At 38.3% G+C, this 12,254-nt stretch overlaps 1 protein-coding gene across 1 annotated transcript in view; it reads right to left on the reverse strand.

The window, feature by feature from the left end:
• Positions 1 to 2,161: 2,161 nt before the first annotated feature.
• Positions 2,162 to 12,254, reverse strand: part of GPC5 (glypican 5) — a 667,761-nt gene continuing 657,668 nt past the window's right edge. The window contains exons 6-8 of the mRNA XM_006879630.1: positions 4,079 to 4,199; positions 2,367 to 2,440; positions 2,162 to 2,222 (exon numbers count right to left, since the gene is read on the reverse strand). Coding sequence (XP_006879692.1) covers positions 2,162 to 2,222; positions 2,367 to 2,440; positions 4,079 to 4,199 — 256 coding nt within the window. The remainder of the gene's footprint in view (positions 2,223 to 2,366; positions 2,441 to 4,078; positions 4,200 to 12,254) is intronic.

Genomic DNA, 12,254 nt, shown 5'->3' on the forward strand with positions numbered 1-12,254 from the left:
TCTGATTCAGGCTGTGTCCTCTCTGATTAGTAGCCGTCCATTCGAGAGCTGGGCCACAAATATGGATGGCAGAAAAAAGAATCAACACCTTTGATCCGTGGTGTTGGAGAAGAACACTGAACATGCCATGGATGGCCAAGAGAATAAACACATATGTCTTGGAAAGGGTGCAACAAGAGCGCTCCGGGAGGCAAGAATGATGAGGCTTTACCTCACATACTCTGGGCATGTTGTTAGGAGGTGCTACTGGAGAAGGACATGATGCTGAGGAGGGTAGAGGGTTGGCGAAGGAGAGGAAGACCCTCAACCACTGGACTGATGTGGTGACTGCTGCAATGGGTTCTTGTGTGCCAGCAAGTGTGAGGATGGCACAGGACAGGACAGGATGGATTCAAGCTCATAGGGTCGCTACGAGTTGTACTTAACTTGATGGCACCTAACAACAACATCCTAAGACCAGAATGAGGGAAAGATAACAAGTTCGTCTATCACAAGCACTTCCTACAATAAATGAGTGCCTGGTTCATGCCTGAACCTAGTACCCTGTGATGATTGGGATCCATATTATAAAAATACATACTAATATTATAGGCGTAAATCATAATGCTATTGCTGTTTTTTTTCAGATTTACAAGAAATTTATATTGCACATGAAGATACCTCTCTAAAGTAGTTTCACTCTCTATAAAAATGAATATACAACATAACAGGGTAATAGTCTTAAATGTTTTAAAACTATTAAATTTGAAGAAATTAAAGGTTATCTAAACCCACTACTTTTAGTGAAACTTTAATAGTTATTACTTTTGTAATAAAATAAATGTAGAAAATTGCTGTGATATTCTTATATTTCATTCAGAAGGTCTAACTAGTGGGTCACCATCATGTGCAACTAACAGTACTTGTTAGAAATTTAACTGCTAATACATTCTCTTTGGATAATGACAGATGTTTTAAATGTAAGCTACTGTACAAGTGTGATTATTTCTTTCCTGTTAGACCTTTGGGCTGTTTCCATTTTCTCGCAATGTTGAATAACACTACTACAAACTTTTGTAGCAATTTAGATTTTGAAAGAAACAGATGGAAATAATATCTACTGAAACTCTCTTTTTCCCTCTTAAATTCCAGTCAACTATCTTGTACAAATTTCTGGGAAATGCTTGCTCTACTCTGGAAACCACTAAGATTTTGTGTCCAGCTGAGAAGAGTTAACAAGCACTCAATCTCTTTTGCTTTTATAAATATAATTAGAGCATTCAAATAGACATATGTACCGTATTATAAGTGGACACTGCAAAATGCCACCTACACCTTTCAAGACCAAGCCACTCATTGCCCCACCTGAGATGGCATTGCTGGCTCCCGGTGACCAGCACAGGAAGGTGAGAATGCCTTAGAAATGGACCTCTGATAGTGCAACTGATAAAGCATTTATAGGGCTCATTCAAAGCCAGAGCTTCTCGGTTTCAATTCACCGGCAGCAGCCTAGGAGAAAGATGGGCAATCGTCTCCCCGTGTGACTTAAAGCTTTGGAAACCTGCCGGGAGGTCAGTTATGAGTCAGTTTCAAGTCCATGGTAATAAATTGCATTGAATGACCTACAGTTCAGGCTCTCCGATCATGCTTTCTTCCCTAGTAGTCCTCATGCAAAGAAAACTCAGAATAAAGGAACGAAAACCCATCACCTTGCCTCAGTGTTTGACAACCTGAAGCTCAGAGTTCCCACTAGGCTCAGTTTCCACAGGGTTCAGGTGAGACCTCGGTTCAGCCACAATAGAGTGCAGCTGCTTGCTCTGTTCAGTCCTACTTCCTGTACTCCCAAGAACGCTCTGCATGTGCACATGCTGCAACCCTAGTCTCCCCGTCCCCTTAAGTATCCTCAATAAAGACACACAGACACTGCACGTTCTTAGAAATCTAGTGACCTTCTGCTGCGAGTTACTAACAGATTGTTTACTGACGTCCAGAAAATCCCACATTAAATTAAATTGTCCTAGACTAATTTCATCTGGAGAGTTGGTTGTTTTCTTCCCACAGAAAAGAAAGGCTACGATGATGACAGAACTTGACTAGAGAGTGACTGACTTGTGCGATTCTCCTGGAAGAACTTACTACTGTAGCATCTGAAAGCAAGAGGTTTTATGTGAACTGATCTCGGTCATTCTGCTAAGTCCCGGATGTGACTCCACTCCACTCCCCCTTCACCAACATGCCAGTACCTGACACAAACAAATCTGGAAACCCCAACAACATAAGACTTGGCTGTTTCTCACTGAAGGAATCAGCTTTATTCATTACAGACTGTTTTGAGGTTATTAATAATCATAACATTTTTCTCTTCCATTCTTCTCCATGCAACGTACTTCTGCCACTCAGAGTGATATATCCATTTTTCCAATTTAATATTAAGAGAAGAGGCAAAATAACCATTATCCTCCTAGAAATGAAAATCTATTGTATTAAACTTAGGCCAAATATCTTCCTGGTGTATCATTTTCTTGAAGAGAAGTGAAAATAAACTTCTAAGATATACCTCCACATAGTCTTAAACATTGTATGACAATTATGAGAAAGTATTATTGGGGACTCAAGAATACTTCGAGTTGGAACCCACTCATAGCTGACACTCCAGCAGGCTTTCAGAGGAAGTAAATCGCTGGGACGAGTTTGCCCATCCTTCTCCAGTGGAACAGCTGGTGGATTCAAACTACGTGCCTTTGGGATAGAAGCACAGTGTCTTACCACAGGGCCACCAGTGCCCAACAACAATGTATCATTTTCTTGAAGGGAAGTGAAAATAGAATTCTAACATTTGGCTTGACCTACTCTTAAAGTTTGCATGACAATTATGAAAAGTATTACTAAAGAATCCAGAACAGTAAGCAGTAATGACACTGTACTACTTGGGCTGTCCCAGACACTAAATAGTCTTCCTGGAAACATGTATCAATCAAAGGTACACAGGCATAAATTATTGCAAAAGTATAAACAAGGAAAGAAAAAATTCTTCTTCCCTTAAATGTCAATAATGACAATCATAGTCTTTATATACCATTTGGTTCTAAACAACAGTCATAGAATTTATAGAATATATTTCATGCATTAAAAATAGCAATATATTGCACACATAATTATAAACAGTAAAATAGAACTATTTCAAGTGCCATTATTAGATTAAATAAAATTGACATGTTGCTGTTGTTATGTGCCATCGAGTCATCTGCAGCTTATAGCGACCCTATGAACAACAGCCGTAAACCTTGCTCTATCCTGTGACAATCTTACTGACATATTTAACCACATTACACCAGTTACTGAATCAATCCATCTCATCGTCAGTCTCCCTCTCTTGCACTGCCCTTCCACCCTCCCAAACACGTTATGCCTTTCCAAGGACTGGTCCCACCTTGAAATATGTCCAGAATATGTCAGATAAAGGTTCAGTTTCCCTGCCTCCAAGGAGCAGCCTGGCCTCACTCTCTCTGGGATAAACCTGTTTGTTCTAGCAGCAATGGTCTACTCAATACTCTTCTCCAGCATCTCAGCTCACAGGCATCATTGTCCAGCTTTCACATGCAAAATTAACAAAGAAAATTAATAAATGTATACCACTCATTTTTTATTTTTGTTCAAAACCAGCAAAAGTCTTCACAGAAAGATGCACAGGGTTATCCTGGAGGTGATGATTTTTGTTGTCATGTGCTGTTGAATCAACTGCAACTCAGTCCCCCAGTGCATGCAGATCACAACCTTTCCCCACCTTCGCCACCCTGTTACCTTCATTCTCCAGTATATATTTTTCTGAAATTAACTCATTGACTTCTATAGCTTATTCATTAAGGATAAAATTTATTCTGAAATTTCATTATTTGTCAAAATGTTGAGGCTTTTCTTCGCTCTACAGAGATATGGATTGTCCAGAAATTAAAATAATATTTCTCATTGATTGGCTTTCCATATAAAAATAACAAATCTATTTATGTCAATGCTCAATTTTATTTAGGATTAGCAGATACACTAGAAACATACCACGGAGTTTCTCCTATAGATTATGCTAATAAAGGATCAGTCTTACCTGGATTATATGCTTCAGTTTATCAATAATCTGATTGATTACAGGATCAGTCCCTTTGACTTTCACTTCAGGATTTCCAGACTGCGCCCTGATTCCATTTCCAACCACACGCTGGGTATAGCTAATGAAATGGAAAACATTCAAGTTAGTAACCCGGTCAGGTTACGGTCTATCAGCTGAGTTTTAAACAAATTTCACTTTGGAATTTGACTTGTATTAGAGCAAAATTTATTCATTTCAGAATATATAACAATGTATTTTTTCTTGGCACATAGCTGACACCATCACAATGTTTTCCTATGTATAATTGTTGGTTTTAATGTAATGATCAGCTACTCTAAAATTAATGTCTTTTTTCAAGGACTCAATAAGGAATTAATTATGGTTGTAATATTATTATCAATACACTAGAAAGTGTTAATACCCATATTACTTTGTTGACAATATCTCTGAGTTTCACATATGTCTGAATCTAAATTATATGAACCAATCTAATTCATCATAAGCAATTTTTAGATAAAGTTGAGTTATTTTAAATCCAATAACTTAAAATGCTGGCCTGCAAAAATAATTAAATACGTGTTTTATATACACAAGTCAAAAATCATACACATTATGAACAACTAAACTGGCAAACGCTTTAAAAAAAGACCCACAAAAAACTCCACATAAATAAAACATGACCTGATTAGACCAAAACTCACCTAAATACAGTTATGTGTAAACGATAATTTTAACCAATAGTTCAAACAAGTGAAACTAAGAGTTACTTGCTACCCCAAATGAAAAAAGAAATTATAGATGATAGATAGATAGATTAGATAGATAGATAAGATGATAGAGATATAGATAGAGATCGAGATAGAGAGAGAGAGATAGAGAAAGATGAGATAGATGATTGATATAGATGATATATAGATTAGAGACAGAGATAGAGATATAGAGATATAGATAGAGATATAGATGATATAGATATAGATGACTGATATAGATGAGAGATATAGAGATGTAGATGATGATATCGATGATTGATATAGATGATATAGAGGTAGATACAGATGATATAGATATAGAGTGTGAGTGTGTGTGTGTGTGTGTGTGTGTGTGTGTGTATACTATACTTAGTATTCAGTCATACAATTCCTCAAACTCATCAGTTTCAAAAATGCGTCAGTCTTACTAGTGGTTCTATGATACATGAGTAGATTTATAAGGAGGAATAAGATTAAATCCTTCTTTGCACACTGTTCATTATCTCCCTGAGAATATATTAATTGACTCGATCCAGGCCATGGTCTTTGCAATCACTTGCTATGCATCAGAGAGCTGGACAATGACTAGGGATAATAGAAGGAGAATTGACACCTTTGAACTGTGGTGCTGGAAAAGAGTATTGAATAAACATGGACTGCTAAGGAAAAGAAAAAAACAGGTTCATCCAGGAGAGGGTTAATTCAGGCTTCTCCTTGGAGTCAAGGATTCTGAAGCTTTGTCTGACATACTTTGGACATGTTGCAAGGAGGAACCTGTCCTTGGAGAGGGATGTCACGCTTGGGAAGGTGAAGAGACAGCACAGGAGAGAAGGCCCTCATGAGTTGGATTGATTCAGTGACTCGGGTAATTGGGGTGCACGTGTCAGAGACAGTGTGATTGGCACAGGACAGAGTATGGTTTAGGGCTGTTGTACATAGGGTCGCTATGAGTCGCGCAGGCGACTTGATGGCACATAACAACAAGAACAGCTACGTTATCTGTTGCTTAATAAAAGTTTTACATAATGCATCCTTCCTTATGATAGGTAAGTCATCAATTATATAATCACTTCTTTAATACCGATAACTTCCTTCTAGACCACAAATTACAAGTTTAAGTATTGTAACTATATTAATCATTCTCAATTTCCAGAGTTTATTTAGCAAAAGATTTGTAACACAAGAACAGAATACATAGTTTTTATCTGAATTACTGTTTGAATCTGCGGCCCTCAGACCTGGTTTTAATAGTTTGGGATCAAATATTCTTTTAAGTGCTATAGCACTGGTCTGTCTATTTGCTGTACAGAGGTAACTCATGGTTGCTGTGAAGCTGAACACTGTGACACTGATGTATCAAATACGATAATGGTTACCCATGGTGGACAGTGTTTGGTGGAGCTTCTCGACTAAAACAAGCTCGGAAGCAAGAGTAGCACCCACTTCCAAAATAGTTAGCATCTGGAAACTCTATGAACATGCAGAAAACAAAGTTATACAAGTGTTGAGGTCTACCATACAAAGGGTCACTGCGACTTGACAGCACTTAACAACAACAATATCTGAGTGATACAAATGTACACTAAACCATAATTTTCATTTCATGGTTTATCTTGCCCAGAATCAGTCTTCATAAAAATTAGATGATTTATCCTAAACTATAAAATTATGAATCTTGTAACCAAGCTGTTGAATGTGTAATTTCATTCTAATGCTGATTTAGCCCATGTGTCATAAGAATAAAATGTAATGGAGTATAATGGAGTCTCATCCACATTTTCATTGAAAAAATAGTCAATTAGTAAAACAGAGCAAGTGGCATATACTTAGACGTTGATTACTGAAAATGACACTCAGTATGTAACGCAGTCTAATCTAGGAGGAATTCTGACCAATCACAATAGCAATTATGACAAATAATCCTCTCAAGCCTTTATTTTATGAGACAAAAAGTTTTCATCTATATGAAAATCATGTGAGATAATATTTAGTTCTTTCCAATTTGTTCCCTAAGTGAGAAAGACTCTGCGCATAATCCAAAAAACGAGGCATTAGTCCTCTGTTGCTCTAGACCTGCCTCTGAGGAACTAAATACTGGCCGCATCCACATAACCAACTACTGTAGATTAAATGAGATACTCCTTAAAATGTGTCAATTTTGTTAAAGCATAATTCTCAATATTATGTAAATACCCTCCATTTTGTGCTTTGATGTAATTACGTTTTTTAAAACCTAACCTTTTTGAGTCCTTAACTTACTGGTATTTTCCCTTTACTTTGGTTTCTCAGCCTTCTAGTACAATATTTAGAGTTCTTCTGACATCCATCTTGGTCTTTTCTTCCTCCTCTGTCTGTAATGACCTTTTGCATTCTTCCTGGATAATAACCTTGATATCCTCCCACAGCTTATCTGGCCTTTAAACATTAGTGTTTAAGGCTTCAAACCTATTTCTGAGACAGTTTTAAAATTGACCTTGAGATAGATTTAAGGTCAAATTTAGATTCCTATGCATTTGACTTAACCTTTAATTTGAACTTGCATATGAGTAGTTGACAGTCTGTTCCACAATCAGTACCTGGCCTAGTTTTCACAGCTGATACTGAGTTTGTTCAAGGATTCTTTACACAGATGTAATCGATATGATTCCTGCGTATACCAAGAGATGAAATCCATGAATATAGTCAGCATTTATGCTTATTATAAAAGGTATTTTTAGTAAATAAATCATTAATTGTACAGAATTCTATCATTCTATCTCCAGACTCATTTCTGTCAGCAAGTCCATGTTTTCTGAATACTGATCCTTCCTCCCTGTTCCCAACTGTTGCATTCTACTAAACCAGTTTAATTAATGCATCTTGGTTGCATGTTTGGTCTATCTGCATAACAGATCATTAAAGAGGATGGACTTTATGAGGGAGAATGTGGCATCAAGATTGTAAGAAGACTCGTCAACAGCCAGTGCTATGTAGATCAATCTTCCTAGCTGAAACTGAGGAGGCCCTGAAGCATTTGCTGTAGAAGGTCAAGGACTGCAGTCTTCAACATGGATTGAAGCGCAACATCAAGAAAACATAGATTCTCACCACTGGGCCAACTGGCAGCACTATGACAGATAGAGAAGACATTGAGGTTGTTAACAATTTTAGATCGACAATAAACACTCTTCACACCAGCAGTCAGGAAATCAAAAGACAAACTGAAATGGGGGTATCTGTCAGAGACCTTTCTAGAGTTCTGATAAGCAATAACATCCATCTAGAAACTAAAGTAGGCCTAATCCAGGGAATGGTCTTTACAACTGCAAGCTATAGATCAGAGAGCTGAACGATAACTAAGGATGAAGGAAGAACTGAAGGCTTTGAATTGTGGCACTGGAGAGGAGTATTGAACATACCATTGACCACCAAGGAAACAAATACGTTTCTCTTGGAAAGGGTAAAATCAAGTTTCTTCTTGGGGGCAAAGATTTTAGAACTCTGTCTCAAATACTTTGGCCACATGGTCAGGAGGGGCCAGTCCTTGGAGAAGGACATCATGCTTGGAAAGACGGAGGGACAGTGCAGGACAGGAAGACTCCAGATGACATGAATTGACACGATCACTGAGGCGATGGGATGAGGTGTGTTGGAGTTAGTGAGACTGGCTCAGGATAGGGCAAGGTTCAGAGCTGTTGTACATAGAGTCGCTGAGGCTCAGGTGACTTTATGGCACATAACAACAACAAAAACAACCTCTCTGAGGCAATATCAAATAAATGTTGATGATAGTTCATGACAGACGCAAAAGTGATTCAAATGATCAAAGATTTATTTGGATCTACTATTAACATCTATGGTACGAACAGTCAAGAAATCAAAAGACATGCTGACTTTTGGGGGAAAAAACCTGCTGTCAAGGACCTCTCCAAAGTGCTAAAGAGCAGTAATGTCAGTTTAAAGACAAAGGGGTGTGAGAAATAAGCCAGGGTTTGTCAGCCGCTTCCTATGCATCTGAAAGCTGGACATTGAATCAGGATTACAGAAGAATCCATGCTTTATAATTGTGCTGTTAGAGAAGAGTATTAAATAGTTCCAATGATTGTAAAAGAAAACAAATAAATGTGTCCTCGAGGAAGTGGTCTTAGAGGCAAGGATGATGAAATTTTGTCTCACATACTTTGGGCATGTTGTAAGGTGGGACCAGTCCTTGTAAAAAGACTCCATGCTGCAAAAGGTGGAAGGTTTGAATGGGAGTGGAAGACTTTCAGCAAGGTGGATTAATGTAGCAACTGGAATAATGGCTAGAGCATGTTAGAGATGGTGAGTAAAGCGCAATACAAGGTGAGGCTCAGATCTATTCATAAGATTGCTATGAACTATTGGCAATGCCATAGCACCTAACAACAACAAATTTTATGTTGTTATGTTATTTTAATGAAGCAAGTTACATCAATGACAAAGAATATCATCTATAAGACCAAGTTGTATCCTGAAGCACTCTTTTTTGAGATGTGCAGAGGGTCGAGGACTGCAGCCTCCAATATGGATTGAGGCTTAATGTCAAGAAGACAAAGATTCTCACCACTGGGCCAACTGGCAGCATCAGGATGGATGGTGAAAGACTGAGATTGTTCACAGCTTTAGTTTGCTTGGCTCCACAGTCAACAGTCTTGGCACCAGTAGCCAGGAAATTAAGACAGTATTGTGATGGGATAGTCTGCTGTTAGGGACCTCTCCAAAGTACTGAAGAGCAATGGTGTCTCTCTGGAGACTAAGGTGTGTCTGATACAGGCCATGCTCTTTGCAATCACTTGTTATGCATCAGAGAGTTGGACAATGACTAAGGAGGATAGAAGGAGAATTGATGCCTTTGAGCTGTCGTGCTGGAGAAGAGTATTGAGGGCACCATGGACTGCTAGGAAAACAAACAGATTAATCCTGGAAAGGGTTAAACCGGGTGGCTCCTTGGAGGCAAGGATTCTGAGGCTCCGTCTAACATACTTTGGACATGTTGTAAGGAGAGACAGGTCTTTAGAGAGGGACATCATGCTTGGGAGGGTGGAGGGACAGCGCAGGAGGGGAAGGCCCTCTATGAGGTGGATTGATTCAGTGACTGGGGTAATTGGGATGGGTGTATCCAAGACGGTGTGATTGGCACAGGACAGAGCGGAGTTTAGAGCTGTTGTACATAGGGTCGCTATGAGTCACAAGCGACTCAAGGGCACATAACAACAACGACAACCAAGGATATCAAAGAATTGTACTCTGGTGGCTTATTAGCAAGAAACTGCACTACCAATCTAAAGATACTCAGTTCAAATCCACCAGCTGATCCATGAGAGGACATGCAACTACCTCCCATGTGATTTACTACCTCTGAAAACCTTCTGAAGAGTCAGATATGGGTTGGCTCTAACTTAATGATCACAACAACAATAACAACAAACAATTTAGCAGAGATCACGGGGACCTTAGTCCCTATTAAGAGTCAGGGTGTACGACCTCTGGACCCAGGTTCCCCTGCCTGGTGAACTTCTTAGATCCAGGAAAAGATTCATATCAACATACATAGGCATAGTCAAAGTTCACTGGTACAATGATGCTGAAAAAAGATATTCTTCCAAAGCCAACAGAGATAAAAGCTTTTCTCTATAGCCTGCACCCTGAATTTAGATCCCTAGCTTCTGAAACAGACAGAGAATACATTTCTATGTGTTAAAGTCAGCTGTGTTGTTATTGCTGTTTTTTGTAGAGCTGTTGTTGTAACTCGTGGTTGCTGTGAAGCTGAACACTGTGACACTGATGTGTCAAATACGATAATGGTTACCCATGGTGGACAGTGTTTGGTGGAGCTCCCCCATTAAAACAAGCTTGGAAGCAGGAGTGGCATCCACTTTTGAAAACAGCTTGCCTCCAGAAACACTATGAACCTGGAGAAAGGATGAAAGTTATACAAGTGTCCAGGTCTTCTGTTCATAGGGTCACTCTGAGTTGCCTACAACTCAACGGCACTTAACAACAACAAACATAAAGTTGGAGCCAACCCATGCCTGACACTCCAGTGGTTTTTCAGAGGCAGTTATTTTCACTTGGGTTATTTCTATTAAATCACCATTTATCATGAAAATATAAAATCCATTATTTTGAAAATTGAAGATACAATAAAAGAAACCAGAAATGAGAGGGGATTTTCACAGTTGTTTATTCAAGAAAAGACTATTGGGAAGATGTGGTACTGCACTCAGAAATGACTTGGCATCTCAGTGGGCAAGTTTTAATCACATCAGATTCTCCTCTTCTCTTTCTTCCACTCATAAGCTTAATGCATTTTCTTTCCTTTCATTCATTGTATTTTTAATGTTGAGTTTAATATTGTTGAGTCGGTGTCAACTTTTAGTACTTATTATACAGGACGAACCAGAGCTGACTCATGAGGTTTCCAAGGTTGCAATCTTACCAGGGCACTGTTAGCATAATTCACAGAAAGTTGTACCATGGAGCCAATGATTGTGCCTCTCTGGTGGTGAAAATTTACCAGTGGCTCCAATGGGAAAAGAGAACCATTATCTGTCATGTCATTTAGAACTTCGGAAATTCAATGAAGCTATGAGTTGCTTTCAACTAGTAATTTTTATGAAAGAAGACTCAGATATACTTCCTATATTCAGTTGGTAACTAAAATGAATGTTTAAAATATGCACCAGCTACTCCACAGAAGAAACATTCCTGTAATATATAATGTTACTGAATACGATAGGATTATAATGAAATGCAGAGAACAGTTGAGGAAGATTCGAAAGTAAAATTGGAAAATACATATAAAGAGAAAATGAAATTCAAACCTAAATTTACAATACTGAAGAATTTTACAGGCAAAAATTTAAATGATGCTAAAGGCATAAAAAGGAATACACAGAGTTATTGTGCCAAAAAGTTATTGGTCGGTGTAGAAACACTTTATCATACGACATTTCAGCACATGATAAGAACCAATGATACTGAAGGATGAAGTTCAAGCTTCACTTAAGCTATTGGCAAAAAATAAGGTCTCTGATGAGATACCAGCTGTCTGATGAGAACTCATGAGATACCAGTTGACATGGTTGAGAAACTAGATGAATCCCTGGGAATGTTTACTAGACAACAAGAAGAAATTTGAAAGACAGCTATCTGTCTAGCTGACTGGAAGAGGACCATACTATTAAAAAAAAAGTGATCCAACATAACAAGTAAATTATGAAACAATATAATTAGTATAACAGGCAAATAAAATCTTACTGAAGATTATCCAAAACAAACCCCACCTGGAACAGCACATTGACAGGGAACTGCCAGAAATTCAAGTTGGATTCAGAAGAAGCCTTGGTAGGAGAAATATTACTGTTAATGTCAGATGGATCTTGGCTGAAAGCAAATGTTTGTCTATTTGTGTGATTTGGAAT

The sequence above is a fragment of the Elephantulus edwardii genome, unplaced genomic scaffold, assembly GCF_000299155.1.
Source record: "Elephantulus edwardii isolate Elephantulus edwardi_28Jun2011 unplaced genomic scaffold, EleEdw1.0 scaffold00004, whole genome shotgun sequence".
NCBI lineage: Eukaryota > Metazoa > Chordata > Mammalia > Macroscelidea > Macroscelididae > Elephantulus > Elephantulus edwardii.